This window comes from Oncorhynchus keta, chromosome 6 (assembly GCF_023373465.1).
Source record: "Oncorhynchus keta strain PuntledgeMale-10-30-2019 chromosome 6, Oket_V2, whole genome shotgun sequence".
NCBI classification, from domain to species: Eukaryota; Metazoa; Chordata; class Actinopteri; order Salmoniformes; family Salmonidae; genus Oncorhynchus; species Oncorhynchus keta.
Genome location: NC_068426.1, coordinates 22,962,799 through 22,981,444, shown reverse-complemented (window position 1 = coordinate 22,981,444; position 18,646 = coordinate 22,962,799). Strand labels below are relative to the sequence as shown.

At 43.5% G+C, this 18,646-nt stretch overlaps 1 protein-coding gene across 13 annotated transcripts in view; it reads right to left on the bottom strand.

The window, feature by feature from the left end:
- Positions 1–1,036: 1,036 nt before the first annotated feature.
- Positions 1,037–18,646, bottom strand: part of LOC118385254 (glutamate receptor ionotropic, NMDA 1) — a 29,407-nt gene continuing 11,797 nt past the window's right edge. For 2 of the 13 annotated variants that reach the window (XM_052521137.1, XM_052521140.1), the window contains 14 exons: positions 17,683–17,829; positions 17,010–17,141; positions 16,226–16,390; positions 15,965–16,083; positions 15,493–15,605; positions 15,098–15,246; positions 14,677–14,834; positions 14,005–14,166; positions 13,631–13,740; positions 13,126–13,271; positions 12,765–12,821; positions 8,982–9,008; positions 8,057–8,170; positions 1,037–4,722 (listed from right to left, as the gene is read on the bottom strand). In XM_052521137.1, coding sequence (XP_052377097.1) covers positions 4,654–4,722; positions 8,057–8,170; positions 8,982–9,008; positions 12,765–12,821; positions 13,126–13,271; positions 13,631–13,740; positions 14,005–14,166; positions 14,677–14,834; positions 15,098–15,246; positions 15,493–15,605; positions 15,965–16,083; positions 16,226–16,390; positions 17,010–17,141; positions 17,683–17,829 — 1,668 coding nt within the window. In that variant the 3' untranslated portion in view covers positions 1,037–4,653. The remainder of the gene's footprint in view (positions 4,723–8,056; positions 8,171–8,981; positions 9,009–12,764; positions 12,822–13,125; positions 13,272–13,630; positions 13,741–14,004; positions 14,167–14,676; positions 14,835–15,097; positions 15,247–15,492; positions 15,606–15,964; positions 16,084–16,225; positions 16,391–17,009; positions 17,142–17,682; positions 17,830–18,646) is intronic. The other 11 variants (XM_052521138.1, XM_052521141.1, XM_052521143.1 and 8 more) reach the window with 8 other exon arrangements.

Genomic DNA, 18,646 nt, shown 5'->3' with positions numbered 1-18,646 from the left:
GTACTTACCAGACCTAAAGTGAAGAAATGTGTCCCTCACTATCAAATAAACGTCTGAATCCAACTTTTTTTGGACCATATGTCACGACTCCCGCCGAAGTCGGTCCCTCTCCTTGTTCGTTCGGCAGTCGACGTCACCGGTCTTCTAGCCATCGCCGGTCCACATTTTCATTTGTTTTGTCTTGTTTTCCCGCACACCTGGTTTACATCCCCTCATTACTCTGTGTATATTATCTTCTGTTCCCCCCATGTCTGTGTGTGGTATTGTTTGTTGTTACGTGTATGTGCACGTCAGACTGGTTTGCGCCGGGTTAAATCAACCCGTGTTTGTTTAGTTTTCTGAGTGCCGTGTGTTTGTTCGCCGTAATAAAGGGCTCCAATTTGCTACCCAATTCTGCTCTAGGGATAGGCTACAAAGTAGGCCTATATTGAAAGCAGGTGCTTCCACACAGGTGTGGTTCCTGAGTTAATTAAGCAATACACATCCCGTCATGCTTAGTGTCATGTATAAAAATGCTGGGGAGGCCATTATTTCAGCTCCCATGGCTGTGCCCCCGTGGGAGGACAATGCCTCCATCCACAGGGTACAAGTGGTCACTGAATGGTTTGATGAGCATGAAAACTATGTAAACCATATGCCATGGCCTTCTCAGTCACCAGATCTCAACCCAATTGAACGCTTATGGGAGATTCTGGAGCGGTGCCACCAGCATAAACAAAACACCAAATGATGGAATTTCACATGGACGAATGGTGTTACAGCCCTTCAATAGTTCCAGACACTTGTAGAATCTATGCCAAGGTTCATTGAAGCTGTTCTGGCTCGTGGTGGCCCAACGCCCTATTAAGACACTTTATGTTGGTGTTTCCTTTCATTTTGGCAGTTACTGGTACATATGCCTTGTTGCCGGCTATATTGTGGTAGGGTGATTTACCATCGCCACCAGCCAAAATGATGCACAACTCTGTAACGGCTCTCTTCTATCTCCTCCTCTGACGAAGAGGTAGAACAAGGATCGGACCAAAATGCAGCGTGATGATGATTCATGATATTTTAATGAAGGAAAAACTTACATACAGAAACTACAAAAATAACAAAATGATATAACGAAAACCGAAACAGACCTATCTGGTGCAAACACAAAGACAGGAACAATCACCCACGAAACACTCACAGAATATGGCTGCCTAAATATGGCTCCCAATCAGAGACAACGATTAATCACCTGACTTTGATTGAGAACCGCCTCAGGCAGCCATAGACTACGTAGACACCCCACAAAACCCCAAGACAAAAAACACACCACAATAACCCATGTCACACCCTGGCCTGACCAAATAAATAAAGAAAACACAAAATACTAAGACCAAGGCGTGACAAACTCAGGGAGTCCAACCAATACAGACTTCAGATGTTGTGTCCCAAGCTAGATTGCAATGTGTGTAGGCTACGTTGTATATGTGCATAAATGAAAGCATCTATAATTACATTTGGCAATAGGTACATTTTTATTTACAAGTGCATCTATACAAACAATATTATTTGATTGAAAATCATTTTCTATTATATCATCTTTATAATTGAGGAGATTAAACTTAAAAATGTGTACTGTGCATGTGTGTGTGTCATTGAGGGTGTGTGTGTGTGTGTGTGTGTGTGTGTGTGTGTGTGTGTGTGTGTGTGTGTGTGTGTGTGTGTGTGTGTGTGTGTGTGTGTGTGTGTGTGTGTGTGTGTGTGTGTGTGTGTGTGTGTGTGTGTGTGTGAAAATGACATTCTCTTCAGCAGTATTACGACAAGTGCAATATTCTATTTACATTGCATTCATAGTATGCGTTTCAGAAAACGAAACAAGATCTGCATGGCCAATAATCAGTAGGCATTCAAGAACCAAACAAGAATACTGCTAAACACACATAAGCATGCATAGGCCAGAATGAGAACATGACCAGAAGTAACTTTTTAAATGATCAAATTTCACATTCAGAAACTAAATGCTGTTTTAGCGCTTTAAATAGACAAATATGTGTTTTTTCTCCAGCGAAGTACTACAATCTACATGTTTCATAAAAAACTTGGCCACCAAACAAATAAAGAAATGTGTGTTTGTATGAGATACTCATATTTTAACAATTAGACCATAATCTCTGTTGTGAGCCTTTTTCTACTACTATTCGTATACATTTTTATGTACTTGCCTGCTGAATGCATAATAATATCTCTATCAGCCTTGTTGATGGGAACAGTATGGGGAAGCCCTCAGGTTAACGGGATACTTTGGGATGATGCCCTTTATCTACTTCCCCAGTCAGATGAATTCGTGGATAAAATGTGTATGTCTCTGCGTGCAGTTTTAAAGAAGTTGCTAACTACCGGTAGCGCAATTGTTAACTAGTGTTAGTGCAATGACTGGAAGTCTATGGGTATCTTCTAGCACGCTAGTTAGCATTGACTCGTGAAACTACCTCTAACTTGCTTCATACTAGAGACATAAAAATGGTATCCATGACTTGGCAAAGTAGATAACTCTGGTGAAGTATATAAAGGGCCTCCTTACCAAAATCCTGAAGTATCCCTTTAAATTGCTCTGCAGTGCCATGCCAGAACTGTGCAATAGTCTTTCTTTCAACATGCCACAGTTGTTTCTCAACTCCAGAGCCTGGGAAACGGCCCGTTTTCGCATCTATCCAAGATATGTACACAACCTCACAGCACAAAGACTGCAAGTTAAGCTGAATTATCAATTCACTCTGGTTCCTTCCATGTAAGACATACCAAAGTGCAAATGGAAGATAGACTGTTGTGCACAGGTAGGAGGTTTTTGCATGAACTACCAAGTGCTGGTTGGGTGAAAAACCTGGCCCTTTGATGCAACCCCTTGAAACTGGAGATGAGAAAGACTAATGAAAGCAAGGGAGAGGGTGTTCCCAAATATATGGCCGATAACAAAGGTCATGTTCCCCTTCCCAGACATTGCATGCATCAACCAATGGTTGCGTGTCATGTCATCGACTGTGGAGTCTGGTACCAGATTGCTATTACATATGATGTGGTAAGCTAATATGTAAAATACCTATCCAGGCTGTGTAAGATCTCGCATGTGTCAGCAACATCTGAGCAGGGGAATACGACCAATGGGTGGGCATTTTAGACTTTGCCCTAGCATTACATACCTGATTCTACTAATCAACTAATTGTCAAACCTTTGATTATTAGAATCAGGTGTGTAGTGCTAGGGCAAAAATAAAAATGTGCACCCATTTGGGTCCCAATGACCAGGATTAAGAAACATTGATAGTGTACTTTCAGAGAGTGATAACAAATAACATATTTCCTATAGTTTCGACCTGGATTAGTGACTGAAAATCCCCTTCAAATAAGAATATAGTATTGCCACTTTCTCAATACCAAAGGTGTAAAGACCTCATTGGACCAAATACAGGTAAATGTGAACAGTACGTCACAGGCAGAAAGTTTCCAAGGGGCACCAAAGGATAATACTGGCTGGACAGTTATTCAATTAATTATTTAGGGGCAAAGAATAAAATCTAAACAAAGATCACAATTTTTGTATCTCAGAAAACGTACGTGATTAGAATAGCAGTATAAGTGTTAACACCATGGGGACAAATCATTCATTAAATAAATACTCATTTGCATCTACCCATTAGGAAAAAAACTGGTTGGATCAACGTTATTTCCATGTCATTTCAATGCCAAAAATCTATGCGATGACGTTGAATCAATGTGGAAAACTGATTGGACTTGTAAAAAGTAATCAACGTAAGGGCACTGTTTTTTTCCACCCAACATTTTTATCTATATCCAATGACATGGTGAAATGTTTTGTAGATTTTTACGTTAAATTTACATGAGTTGAAAACTCAACAAAATGTAAGTTCAAACTAGACGTTGAACTGATGTCTGTGCCCAGTGGGTATGCATTTACAATGCATGCATGCTTCCATCTCTAGTATCGTTGCTTCAAAATATTATATTGGCACAGAGGTTTATGTTCTCACTCTTAAAACATGTCCAACTTATCAAAGACACATTTTATTTAAGTATGTGGAGTTAAAAGACAGGTATTTCTTAAACGTTGATATTTAGCAGTGTACCTTTCATACTGTGAAATAGTAATGTGTGTTACAGTCAGTTCTTATCAGTTAAATGATATGTACAGTGCTTAAGTCCACTTGTTTTTCTACTTAAGTCATATAACTAAACAGGACTTTTCAAACAGCAACATTGATCATGTAGATATATTAAATAGTAGTTGTATCCAACACCACAATGTCTGCACTGCAGTAAGTAAAATTAGACAAAGATAGGACTGTTTTTAAGCATAAATTGAGCGTGACTAGAGAAAACAGAAAAAAAACAAGGTATGTGTAAGTAAGCTCAGAACCCTAAGAGCTGACTAATGCCAGGCTAGATCCAGCTGTAACAAGTGCCATGATCAGATCAGTCCTTTCTTCAATGTAGGGTTATCTCCATGGCTCCACTATAAAGCCAATGGGACAAAAAGCTTCAGCAGTGATGGATCCAATAATGCAGCGAGCTGGGGGAAGCCTCTCTTTGTCCACCCACCCCTCTCTCTCTCTCTCTCTCTCTCTCTCTCCAAGGAGTGAATGTTTCTCTCCCCTTCTGTCCCTCTCACACCACCGTGCTGACAGACGGGTCGGACAGGTTGAGCTGGCCCGTGAGGTCGGTGGGTGGGTACTGCTGCAGAGATTGAGAGAACATGAGAAAAACTGAGCCACGGTCAGTCCCCTACAAAAGCCCTAAACAGAAGTCTGATATAGAAGAGAACATCTATGCTCCATTTCAGTCGAAATCGTCGAAGCAGAGGTGTTTTATAACCCCCCCCAAAGGCAGTGTAGCTAGGAAAGGTGGAAACATTTTGGTTCCATTGTGGGTTTCTCAGATTAGTACAATACAACCATGGGAATAGATGTGTTGGTTGCTCTGTCTGAGGAGGGTTATCATATTACTACAGTGGTGTGGAGGTAATGCCCAGAGCGTAGAACACAGTTGAATCAGCCAAAAAATAAGACCACTCATTTGTATGAAGACATTGTTTAATTTTCCGCAGCTAAGCTGAGAGAAAAATATGGTTTATGCTTGAGCCTCTCGGCTGGTTCAAAGTGCTGTGCAGTTGGACTCTTACTTCCAGGCCATATTTCACTGTACTCCAGAGGAGCAGAGTTGTTGATTTTAATGGGTATCTACAGTGCTGGGTAGCAACATACCCAGCTCCATGCAGGTGCTCAGTTACTATGGCAACTGTGACTTTGGGATTGCGTAATTTAGTGTCATTGATTGTGTAATCTGCCTTGGGCTTAATGTCAGGGAACATACTTGACAATGGCAAGGATGGTTCCTTTAGCAATTGACGCAGTAGCAATATCACTAACCACTGCAATTGCTGTGGATTGTTCCTTATGCATTGCAAATATGGCCATGAACTGATCTTGCAAAATATAAGGGAGTGTTTTTGTAAAGTTTGTTGCCTTCCTATAATTCCATACCATACCACTGTGCTGAATCATGCTGTCTACAAGACATACTGTTTTCATCAGCGTTGTTTCCAACATGTCAAATCGAAATCCAACTTACTTTGCCATTGATTCCGATTTACAGTGTAAAAGTTGGAAAAACCTGATTAACATCACCTTTTCACACTGTGAAAAGTCTTAAAGAAAATGGCTTGATGAACAGGGTCACTTCAGTACAAGCCAATCACAATCCACCGTGTACCTCCATCCATTCTATCTTCAGAAAAAAAAAACATTTTTTAATTCCCGATGAAATCTATTTCGTGTGTCAATTTCGCAAATCCGCAAATTATTATTATTACTATTTCAGATGTTGATGATTGTCTCATTTTAAGCTGCGTTGAATGTTTTTCTTCAAGCATTGACCCATATTGCGTTTTATAAGTTATGATGCAACTACCATGCTAAGTCAAGGGTCAACATCATCATAGGGTATTACAGATATAAAAAATATAAAAAAAACACAGATGTTTGACTAATAATTACAAAAGACCTAACACTTAGATCTAAACGTTGCATCACCACAGGGCTACAACCACGTGGGCCTACTTCAGGGGCCTGCTGTTAGTGGTATCACTTAGAGAACCCCCTACTAGCCGAAGGTGGACCCTTCGACACGTCAATACTTCACTACCACGATGACTTCTGTATTATTACAATTACTAGTACTAAAATACTATCTCTTACTGATACTACTACATCTACCTCAACTACTAGTATTACTGCTCGTACCACTACTGACAACAATAACAGTCATTCACGTGCTTGCAGAGGGAGAGAGGAGCAGTGTGGCATGTGGGTGAGGGACACTGACACTCAAAAGTCCATTGATAACCATTAATATAAAAGAAGAACACTTATATAAAATCAAAATAATGGTCAAAGTTTGAGGATGGTACATCTTTGGTTATAATCTAGTTGTAACTTGTGTGGTTTCTCTTTTTCACCATAGATTTGTGTAAGAGCACGATAACTCCCAAACCACCATCCCAAACCTCCCACAACAGCAACAGCCATTCCATCTTCTCCACTCCAATAGTTGACCAATTCTACAGAAACACCTCCAGGTGATAGTAGGTGGCGGATGGCAGATTTGTAGTTTTGATTTGGATCAAAGGAATAACATCACTCTAAATGTCAGAGACAATAGATATAAGATCAAGAAAAAAAAGAGAAAATCAAACAAAGACAGACCAACAGAGACCTTTTTTTCCATGTTCTATTTGGCCAATACGTAATTAAGGAAAACCAAAAAGCTTTGATATCTACTGTGCAACTCTCAGCTAAATCCGGATTGAGCATAGCTGGTTAACTCAGATTTTGGACATCAGCCAGCTATGTTAGGGTGAACAGCAGAACAGAGAACGTTGCAATTCACTGGATTGTCAGACCACTGTGAAGGAGCCTCCCCACCAGCAAAGAGCAGGCCCTTCCAACTGGACTGTGGAGAAAATGAGAGAGCATCCCACTCATATTGTGCTGCAGCAAGGCTCCAATAGAAACAGAGGTGAATAAGGCCTGAGTTCTTTTTATAGCGGGTCTAAGCTGCGGACACAATAGAAGCGTGATGTTTCAAAGAATCTCAAGCCGAGAAAGGCAACAAACAGAGGAAGACACAATAGAACCACCTGCGTTAACAACCTAGAAATAGACCTTAAAAGGCATGCAAAATTGACACAGAAAATCCTTTTGTCAGACAATATGATTGCAAACATCACAAAGTAAACATGACAAATCAAAAGTAGACAGTAGATCTAATAATATAACTCCACGAAGAAAATCCTGAAATAGATGGTCTGTTGGTAAAAAAAAATATGTTAGTTTGTTTTCAGAACGGTTGACTGACTTTGGCAAATGGCATAACGTTGGCACATGCTTTGAGATCAAAGCCAACAAACAAACAAAACGGAAGTGCAGGATTTAAGTGTATAAAAGATGGATTGAACAGGATCAGGCAATCAAAGAAACAGGAGACTAACACAAATACACACACATACACACACACTACAAAGTCACCAAGAGACAAATTGGTCAAAACCACATCCAGATCATTGGCAGGGAGGAAGAGCAGCCCAAACAAGCAAGACAGACTGCTGAATTGCCCTCTCTTCCAGTACTACACCCACTAATCCCATGAAGTCAGCCCAGCCTGGCCCTGCATTTGCTCTCCCCACTGCCAGCACACCAGCTAAAGACCCTGCCCTGCTCTGCCCTGCACTGCTGCCTAGCATCCTGTAGGGGGCATCGGCTTACAAATGGCATCTGGTTGGATGGCTGATCGATGGTGGACTGACAGACATGTGGCCATGGCTGCTGAGCCATGTAGGATGGGTGAGAGAAATGGGTCTCTCTCACAATTAAGAGATGGGAATGGCGGTAGAAAAGACAGAGGAAAAAGAGGAAGATTGAGAGAGAGGAGGAGACAGAGGTAGAGAAAAAGAAAAGAGAGAGAAGAGTAGGAAGAGTAAGGGAAGATGTTGTTCCCTTCTTCATCTCCTTACCGTGTCTTTGGATGACCTACGTCTCTTGATGCTGGAGGCCAGGGAGGTACTGATGGACCTAAAAGAGGCTTTCTTTTTGGGGTCGGGGGGCTCTGCTCTACCACTTTTCCTATCCTAAAATAAATATATGTAGAACAATTATTCATATTCTTGGGGTGGAGTGATACCTTGGTCTCAGTCTCACCCATTCACCCACTCACCCTCTCTCCACACCCTCCCTCCCTCCCTCTTCCATTTCACTATCTGAAGTGGTATGAGAGTGAGTTTCCCGACACAAAGTTGTCTCCATTGGATATTGGAGGCAACAGGAGTTTTGCACCTCTTTTAGTGGTGGGACTGTCTGGCACTGTAGTCTGGCCAATCCCATGTGTCCAAACATCCCAGAATGTTTTTACACTAGCAGCCATTTCATCATAGTGGGACTGGACATGATGGAAAATACCTAGCCAAGCATTGACACATCCAAACACCCCCATGCCCCTAGAAATGTATTGGAATGGTTTGAGGAGCATGTGTAGGTGACACCTGTGATATGCTGCTTTAATCATCTACCACATCCTACTCACACACTCACTCTTACCCACACACACACACCCACACATCAAATAATCACTTCCACCCTACCTCCACCCCCTTCACCCCAAGACACACAACCTTTCAGAGAGAAAATAAACATTAGCCAGGACTGAGGAACAACTAAATGGGCAGTATACTATGACTATGAAATGTCACAGTCAACAGAATCAACTGTATTCATTGGAGGTTCAAACATCTTCCCAAACCCATGTTTAACCATATCCTTACAACATGTTCACACATCAACTGTGTTTCTTCCCTCCCTCATGCCATCAAAGTGCCCCACAGCTACTCTCTATAGGTGCGTGGCAGTGTTCATGTGCAAAAGCTCATATTAAGGTATTCTTACATCCTGAGTCTCTAGAGAGGAAGAGGGCTGCATGGGGGGAGGGGGGAGGGGGAGGGGGAGAAAAGAAAAATAAATAAACATCCATCTTCTTGCTATTAGATAGTTATTACTTTAAGATCCAGAAGCAAAGCCAAGGGAACCAAACGAGCCAATAGAAAAGCTAGCAAAGGAAACAACCACATCGCAAGCCAAGCAGTCATAAAAAGGTGCTCTATAAGGCAGGGGAGCCACTAAAATGCATACCAACATAAGATAAACAACAACAAATAATAGTATGTAATTTAAGCTCCTTGAGTCATTATACATGTGGCTGGGTATAATGGAAATTCCCTAGGGAGTGAAATAGATGGTGTTGGGGTGGTAGTATATGGAATAATATATGTACTATATACAGTATACTACTAACTGGAGTTAGAGCAGGGATTGGGGGTGGAATTTAGAAATATGAGAGATTTTGGCGAGCTGGTTAGGGGTGTGGGAAGGTTTTGGTGATAGGTGGCATGAGAGGTTTTGGCCAAGTTGTTGTGAGGTCTGGATGGGGATGGTTAGCTAGGTGAAATGGTAAGAGATGTAGAGAGTAGGAGTTAGGGAGGTCCTAGGCCTAGATAAATGGTAAGAGATGTAGAGAGTAGGAGTTAGGGAGGTCCTAGGTCTAGATAAATGGTAAGAGATGTAGAGAGTAGGAGTTAGGGAGGTCCTAGGCCTAGATACATGTTAAGAGATGTAGGAGTTAGGGAGGTCCTAGGCCTAGATAAATGGTAAGAGATGTAGAGTAAGGTGAATTAGTCATAGGGAATGGGGAGGCCCTAGGAGTGGATGGGTAAGAGATTTAGAGAGTAAGGTGAGTTAGGAGTTGAGAAGGCACTTGGGGGGGCAGTGTGGTGTGAATTTAATCTGAGAACATGCAGAAAGGGGTACGGAAGGATGGGAAGAGCTTGGCAGGGACGGTAAGGGATGGGGTAGAGAAGGAGACAAAAAAACATAAAGCATGACAGTCAACCCAGGCCAGCACTGGACCCACAGAACATCCCCTGTCATCAGATCACATGACTGGGCCTCTGTTTGAGCCACCCATCACCACCCAAACCATCCCCATTATCTTAATGCCACAGCATTAAGAGGTGATGTTCTATTGGGTGGTGTGGAAGATGGGGGGAGCTGATTGGCTGAGGAGTGATGGACAAGTCACCAGTGAGAAAAAAGTAAATAAAATGGATTTCCTGTTGGAAGATGACATCTAGACATTAGTCAATGGTCAAAGTCACCTCATGTTAAAACTCCATCAGTGAGGTAAAGATGAGGCATAGAGACATTTAGATTGAAAAAATAATGCTCATTGCCCAAGCAACTCAAAGCATTGTTTTTTTTATATTCTTTTGTATTTTTCTGTTTCTCGTCAAAATTGTTTTTTCTTGTTGTACTTTTCAGCGTAGAATATCCAGGTCTCACGTGACATCAATCGACACCGACCGCTTGTGAAGTGCTGTGTTTGCAAAGTTCCGGTCATGCAAAGCATGCTGGTCCAATGGAGGAAGCTTCCCACTGGACGCATGTGCCGCAGCTTCCTGTCTCCGATAGGAAACAACAGCCACTAGAGTGCATTAGTTCTCGTTGACATTTCGTTGATCTCACTCCTAATATCTCCTCCACTTTTAGGCAGTGCACTTCTGAATAAGACCTGCTTACAACAGAGAAAACTAACGGCTAGATACCGTAGCTTCTCTTAAACTAGGGAGGGGGACAGATTCAGTTCACAATGCTTTTTCAGTAGATACAAGCAAACAAAGGTGCTGAGAGTTGGGGTAAATTATAATTCAGTTGAATCAATTCAGGAAGTGAATTGAAATTCCAAATGGAATTTAGCCCTAGCTAGAATGGGTCGGTTAGTTACTGGAGAAGATACTAAGGTGTAAGCAGTTCAGAGCAGCAACATAGTGAACGATAAGAGGGACTCAAACAGGTTATTCAGAATTGCACGTCCTCTGGAGGTACCTGTGTTGGAAGGCATAGATATACAAACATGTTGCATTATGCACAGAAGTATAAAAACAAACAAAAATATAAAAATACAAACACACAAGCAGTAAAAATGATGCTGGACACCTAGCTGGAAATACCCACAAAGAAAGGAAAAGTTCATATAAACTGTCACCGAACCCTGTTGTTATGATAATAGTGTATACTGAATAGTGTGAAATACTGTATGAATTATACTTCCTCTGTAAGTAATCACATTGATGGCATCGAGAGACAATTCATTTGAATCATGTTCATTTCATACTGTATTAGATTCAATGATTTGCTCGCTTCTGCTACTCCAAGCATGATACCCCGGTTAAGGAATAAGAGCAGAAAACTGTCATTTGTTTAAAGCATGTGAACCCCATATTAGCTCTAGGCCCTATTGAGAATAATGCTGTGTACAATTTGCATGGATGAAGAAATCTTTGTTCAGTAGTGCTGGAATGATTAATAAACTGTGTCAACATAACCTTGTCTTTAACACAGATCTTACACAGACCTTTTCCTTTCTCAGCGGGCGCCTGCATGCATTTGTCTACTGTATGTGCCTATACATGTACACAGACATGAAGACATGGACAACAGTTACATCTGGTAGTAAGGTAGATGACAGACAGTCTCGGAAGGACATTGATTTGCTGACACGCACTGGAGACTGTGATCTTACCGTACCTTCCTCCAGCCCTGCTGTCAATACAACCGGTGCACCACTGACCTTTTGTGAGTGCTTAACAAAGAGCCAGCATGGGGGCAGGCTGGCTGCCAGAGCCACATCACAGGCTCACAGTGTCCACTGCCCGTCTCAGCTCGCGTGCCCCCGTCACCTCCCTCCCATGTACCCCCACACCACGCTCCTCCTGCTGAGGATGGTAGGTCAGCGCAGGGTGGGAGGTAGGGTAGGTAGGGGTGGTGCGGGATGATGCGGAAAGGCGAATGAGGGAGTTGGGGGGGGGGCACCAACGCTTCACAGCGGAAGATATTGGAGTTAAGGGCAAATCATGTTCTTCAGTGACTAGACGCACTGAGGCGCGAGCACATAACTCAGCTGTAGCTGGAATCGTTTTTGCCTGATTATCTTTAGGTGGCCACCGTTCTGAAATAAGTCACTGACACGCAGGCTTTCTCTGAGAGGACTCTCATGTTTAGGGTCCATAAACACTGTAGGGGGTGGGGATACTGGGGGATGGAGTGATGTAAATACTGGACAAGTATAGACGTCAAGCATAGGAGAGTCGGGGTCAGAAATGACAGTGTAACAACACACTGTTACAGCTATTAAAAAGCATGAGATTTATCTATGAGTCTCATAGTTATGTGAGATTCTCCTTATTTAAATTACTTTCATCGACTACCTTATTCCCCTGCATGTCCTCATCATCTGACCTTACAAAGCCTAAAAGCATTATAGCAGCAGCATACAAAGTCAAATTTATACCCTATGCAGGTATGCAATGCAACAACGCAATTAGCTACGCAAAATGGCCGTTCTGCGTAGTTGCAATGCATTGTACATTTTGGGCTGCACACATATTTTTACAAAGCAAGTACGCAGAAGGGCCATTTTGCGTAGCTAATTGTGTTCTTGCGTTGCATACGTGCTAAAGTAAGTGTTAAGGCTTAACTGGCTCATGCCATGAACGTGGAATGCATATTTTAGTTCCAAATGTTCTCATGTTAGAGCTACTTTTGGTTTAGCTTAACTCTTATTCTAAAAGCGAAGGGTGACGTGGGGTGGAGATGGCTCTTGTCTATGTTACATACTAACGATGGGGTCATCGATGCGCCCACAGCTTGGCTCCCAGAGGCCTCCTTACTGTCCTGCAGCACAGAGAGGAGACATAGGGGCCATTGGTCTAAGGGACTGGAGGATGGACCCACGGTGGCTCATGGTAATGCCTTGGGAACAACTTCATCACTGATTGTGACACAGCAATCCGTGAGTGACTGTCACCAGTTGGCAACAAGGTCAGACAGGATGCTAATAGTGACACAAAAAAAAAGATTGGTCGTACACCTGTATTGGAGGAACCTGCAGGAAGGGCTATGCTGGGCGTGTCTCAGCCCATCTCTGCCCTTCCCCCCCCCGGGTGCCAGTGCTTACGGGGGGAAAGAGATGCCATACCTGCAGGTTCTTCCTCCAGACGTTGACGGCCGCAAAGGCCAGCTGCATCTGCTTCCTTCGGGCGTCTTTGTGTCGCTTGTAGGCGATCTCAATAAAGATGAGGAAGATCCCTGCTGCTATGCCTCCAGCCACCAACATGAACACTCCTGTCAGACAGAGACAGACAGACACAGGGATGGGTGGTGAGTCGCCGTCTGACACTGACCGCAACCCACTGACCATGACTGTGTCTGTGTGAATCTAGTCTAATAGGTCAACGGTTGCTGTCCTTTCGCCGACCTGCTTCCACTTCACGCCGTCCGCTGCAAACCTTGCAAGTTGATATTAGGATCACAACTATAACAACTAGAACTACAGTAACCCACAACAAATTACTTTAACAGTACACACTTCACATAACAAAAAAAATAAAGTATTGGACAAAAAAAAAGGCTACAGTACCTTACCACTGTAGTTTTTGTCCAATCACTTTTAGGTTTCTTAAAACCCAAAAGAGGAACCCTACCTGCCATGTTCTCAAAGGTGAGTGTGGCTGGGGCATTGCTCCGTGAGTCACACTCCTGGTATCTCACCCAGGTTTTATCTAGATCTTCCATGAAGCCATTCTCATGGGAACTGCAGGGGTGGGGGGGAGTGGGCAGAGAGGTAAGACAGTTAACAAAAAGCCAAGCCATACACTCCCGAAGAGAAATCCCAGAATGTCACTAACACAGACGACACAAACAAACACAGACTGACTGACAGACTAACAGACAGACAAAGGGCAGGAATGAGGAGATACAGAGAGAGAAGAGAGCTGACACAGCGGTGTGTCGGATGGTCAAAAAAGTAAAATAAAAACAACAACATACACACAATGCTGCTTGAGCTGGGACAGACCTGAGAATGGCCAGGGACACATTCTGTTTCCAGGGGCTGTCCTTGCGCATGCCTATGCCAAAGCCCGAACGGAAAAACAGCTCTCCCGTGGTCACCAGGTCGCACTTCTGCGAGGCTTCAAACTCCAGCACCGCAGAGTCCCAGATGAAAGCATGCAGCTTGCTGTTGGCGGAGGGAGGCAGGGGGGAGGAGGGGGTTACGGTGCAACAGTACAGTGATTGTCACAACACACATTTACGGCTCCCCTTTGGCCACACAAAGCGTGTGAGTCAGCGTTACCAGCCATGTCTACCGCCGCTTGAAAAATGAAATCCAATGCCGGACGGACGACGGCGCGTCCCCCATTGGATTCCCCACCTCAAAGAAGCTCGTCTTGGATAAAACCTGAAAAAGGGTGCTCCTCAACTCAACGTTAGCTCAACTATAGACTTGTGTCAGTGCTACTGACACAGTTCATGCAGCCCTGTTCTAAGTCTGAGCCTGGATCTGTCTTGGCTGGATGATGGGCCTGGACCAGAAGGAGCGCTGCAGTAAGACCTGCTGGGTCTCACTGTTCCAGAGGTCCACAACCCCCAGGTCTGACTGACTGACCCTCTCTCTCTCTCCCTAACCTGACTATCTGACCAGCTCCGGCCGACACGCCCAGGCCAGGCCGGCCCGGCCGGGACTCACTTGTCGCGCACGGCCTGGATAGCCTCAGCGGCACTCTCGTAGTTGTGCTTCTCCATGTGGCGGTACATGGTGCTAAGCTCCACCTGCCGCCGGAAGTAGATGTCCACAGAGCTCTGCTTCACTGTGGCATAGATGAACTTGTCTGATGGGTTCCTCAGCTGTTGAAGGATAGGAATGGTTGGAGGGAACATTACATTCAGCATTCACAGAGTTGACCAATTCTGGAATTCTGTAAAAATGAAAACTTTTGACGCTACACAACCACTTACTTTACAGCATTTAAACCCCAATCATTTTCGCACCTCACTAAACATGTACATTTTTGGTAGTATGTAACCTACTATCCACAAGTTATCGAGGTAGAGGTGTACTCTAAGATTCTCTGTATGTATTTAAAGCAGGACAATTTCTTGATGCCCACCCTCGGGTCGTTGATGCCGGTGATGCGCTCCTCAGGCCGGTCCAGCACCAGGAAGGCAGCCAGGTTGGCAGTATACGATGCCACTATGATCATGGCAAAGCCGGCCCACACCATGCCCAAGATTCTCGCTGAGAAGCTGCGCGGCGCGCCTAGATAAGAAAAGCCCATAAAACATGACTATGTTCACTCTATGGGACATCAAATGGCTCAATATATTGATGTATGTGTAGCATCTCCCAATATGACATTATTTATCGACATGCAACACTAATATTTCCACAGTTAATATCAGTATCACAAACTGGTAGTATTTGCAGAAATAGTACACCAACTAGCTAGTATACTAACAACTGTACTGATCTTTAGCGGTTATTTAGTGATAGTAATTCTCCTACCTTCTCCAATACCGGAGTTAAGCAACACTCCCCAGGAGAACCACATGGCTGACGACAAGGTGAGGGCGTCTTCTTCTTCTTCTTCACTGTTTACTTTAAACCTCCCAAACGGGCTAGAGAGAGAGCAGGATATGAAGTGAGACATACACGAGAAGACAGAGGAGAAAACCCTGGCAACACCAGACAGGGAGGAAGTCTGTGTAAGTGGCTACGTAAGAGCGAGCGAGAGCACAGAAAGAAAACAGAACGAGAAGGCCAGATGAGCAGAGCAGTGGAATGATTGGAGCCAGTCTTCACCTCTGTCCCCTCATCCACTGTGAAGCATCTGGAGAGGTCTGGAGCATAAGCAGAGGTAGAGTATGTCACACACACACAAAAACACGTGTGCACGAATGCACCCACAAGTACGAACCCACCCACACACACACATATACACGCATATAGACAGACGGACACCTGGATCCCCTTGTACCTGAACCGGTCTAGTAGGTAAAGCATCACCGCCACCACATGCACCGAAAGACCCACCAGCAGCCACAGTGTGCTCTGAAACGGCTGCATGAACGAGTCCAGTGTACTGCGAGGGATTTCCTGTAACACACAGCACCGACAGTCATTCACAGACCACTTACAGTCTACAACCATCCCATCTGGCAATGAGGACTAAATCAGGTGTAGTCTGTATGAACTTTCAATTTGTCTCATAGGTTTTGGGAGGAATTCGGGAACATACCTTTTTAACGAGGATGGTTAGGCCTTGGTACTTAAAAGGTTTGGAGAATTCAATGTACTGGGCTCGTTCGTTGTTTATCGTCAGCGGGGCAACGATCATATCTGCCAGACCCCCCAGGAGCTCTCCCATCATGCCATTCCACTCTTTCTTGTTGCTGTTGTTCACCTGTGGTAGATGGATGTAAAATGTTAATAACCAAACCAACCTGACAATGAATTTCAGAGTGAATTGTCCTATATCAGAAACAACAAGTAAGCCCTCTCTTGACTCTGGTGAGTAGCCAAAGGCGAAAACCTGGGTGCCTTTGACCCAAATGAAAATGAGCAGTATGGTCTGAATGGTATTCTCTGGCTCAGAGATGTGGTAACTGAGCGTGGCTCTCCAGAGAAGCTCCATTCAGCCCATCTTGCTTGTTCAGTAAATCCTGACAGATCAGCATGGGTCTCACTACCACCTTGTCCCTCCAACACGGAACTAAAGTCCCCAATGTGGTGGGACCCTAGGTTTCCATGGCTCTCTCGGCTAAAGGACTTATTTTAGTTTGTGATTTAGTTAGTGAAAACAGTTTTTGTGAGTGCAGTAACATAAGAGGATTCTGTGTAATTTTCAAAACGTTACAACTGCAAAAAGCACATCACAGAGATAAGATTTGTGTAATTTGCTTCATAACTTACTTAATAGAATGTAATATAAATATATGCAAATAGACAATTGTTGGTCAAATCATTTTTGGCCAGTAAGGTTTTCTATCTAGAGAGAAGTCTGAGTTTTTATAGGAACTGACCCGCTCCTGTGTTCCAAATTTCCCATCAGCCACCAGGTGTACTTCATAGGTAAAGTTCATGGTTCCAGCCAACTTGATAAGTAGGTCAATACAGAATCCATAACAACATTGAGGTACAATTGGACGTCCTGTAACCAAACCAGCAGAGGGTTGCAAGTTACAATCAATCAATCAACATTTTTAAAATCTTTTCTTATAACACCAGACATCACTTGCCCACACACTATTCAACCAAAATCACCCATTCACTTAATAATACACTAACACACTGCACATATGTTCACTGCAACCAGACTTCACACACTTACACTCTTTGCTTAAAACAGGCTGGAACATGCCCACACTGTTTGCAAACATTTAAGCAAACACTCTAGCATACAGTATTCACAATGTACACTCACTGTACACACTGTACACACTGTACACACACACACACACACACACACACACACACACACACACACACACACACACACACACACACACACACACACACACACACACACACACACACACACACACACACACGCACACACTCATGCCAACAATCACACAAAGGCACAATCAGCAACATGCATACATATATAGATACCTACTGCATATATATGTATGCATCTCCAGTTGGTACTTAGCGGGCGTAGTAAAAGCACAGTGATATCATAAACGTCCCTGTTGTGTTACCTGGGATGGTCTCATTTGGTCCAGTGCAGATCACCTTTTTAATATCTGCCACTCCATTTAAGGTTTTTTCCTCCTTGCAGGTTCCATCCTGCTCAGTGGGTTTCACATACACAAAGGGCTCCTGGTGTATGGTCACTATCTATAACAGACGGGAGAGAATGCTGTTTATCACACAGTGGGCTTTAGCTCACACTGACCCTGAGGGAGCTCTACTTCAGCCCTCCAGACAACAACCCCTCCACAAGGAACACATAAAACACACACACACACACACATGATAGAAATGGAGAGAGAAAATGAGAGAGAATGAGAGAGAAAGAACAGTAGAATCCTTTGCAGGCCTATTCCATTGAAGATTCTGTAAGATATAAAGTGTTGTTTAACTTATAATATATATATATATATACACTGAACAAAAAATATATATAATGCACCATGTTACAATTTCAACGATTTTACTGAGTTACAGTTCATATAAGTAAATCAGTCAATTGAAATACATTTATTAGGCCCTAATCTATGGATTTCACATGACTGGAAAGGAGCGCAACCATGGGTGGGCCTGGGAGGGCATAGGCACACCCACTTGGGAGCCAGGCCCAGCCAATCAGAATGAGTTTTTTCCTGCAAAAGGGCTTTACTACAGACAGAAATACTCCTGTTTGATCAGCTGTCCAGGTGGCTGGTCTCAGATGATCCTGCAGGTGAAGAATGTTGAGGTCCTGGGCTGGCATAGTTGGTCTTCGGTTGTGAGGCCGGTTGGACGTACTGTCAAATTATCTAAAATTACGTTGGAGGCGTCTTATGGTAGAGGAATTAACATTACATTCTTTGGCAACAGCTCTGGTGGACATTGCTGCAGTCAGCATGCCTATTACACGCTCCCTCAAAACTTGAGACATCTGTGGCATTGTGTTGTGTGACAAAACTGCACATTTTAGAGTGGCTTTGTATTG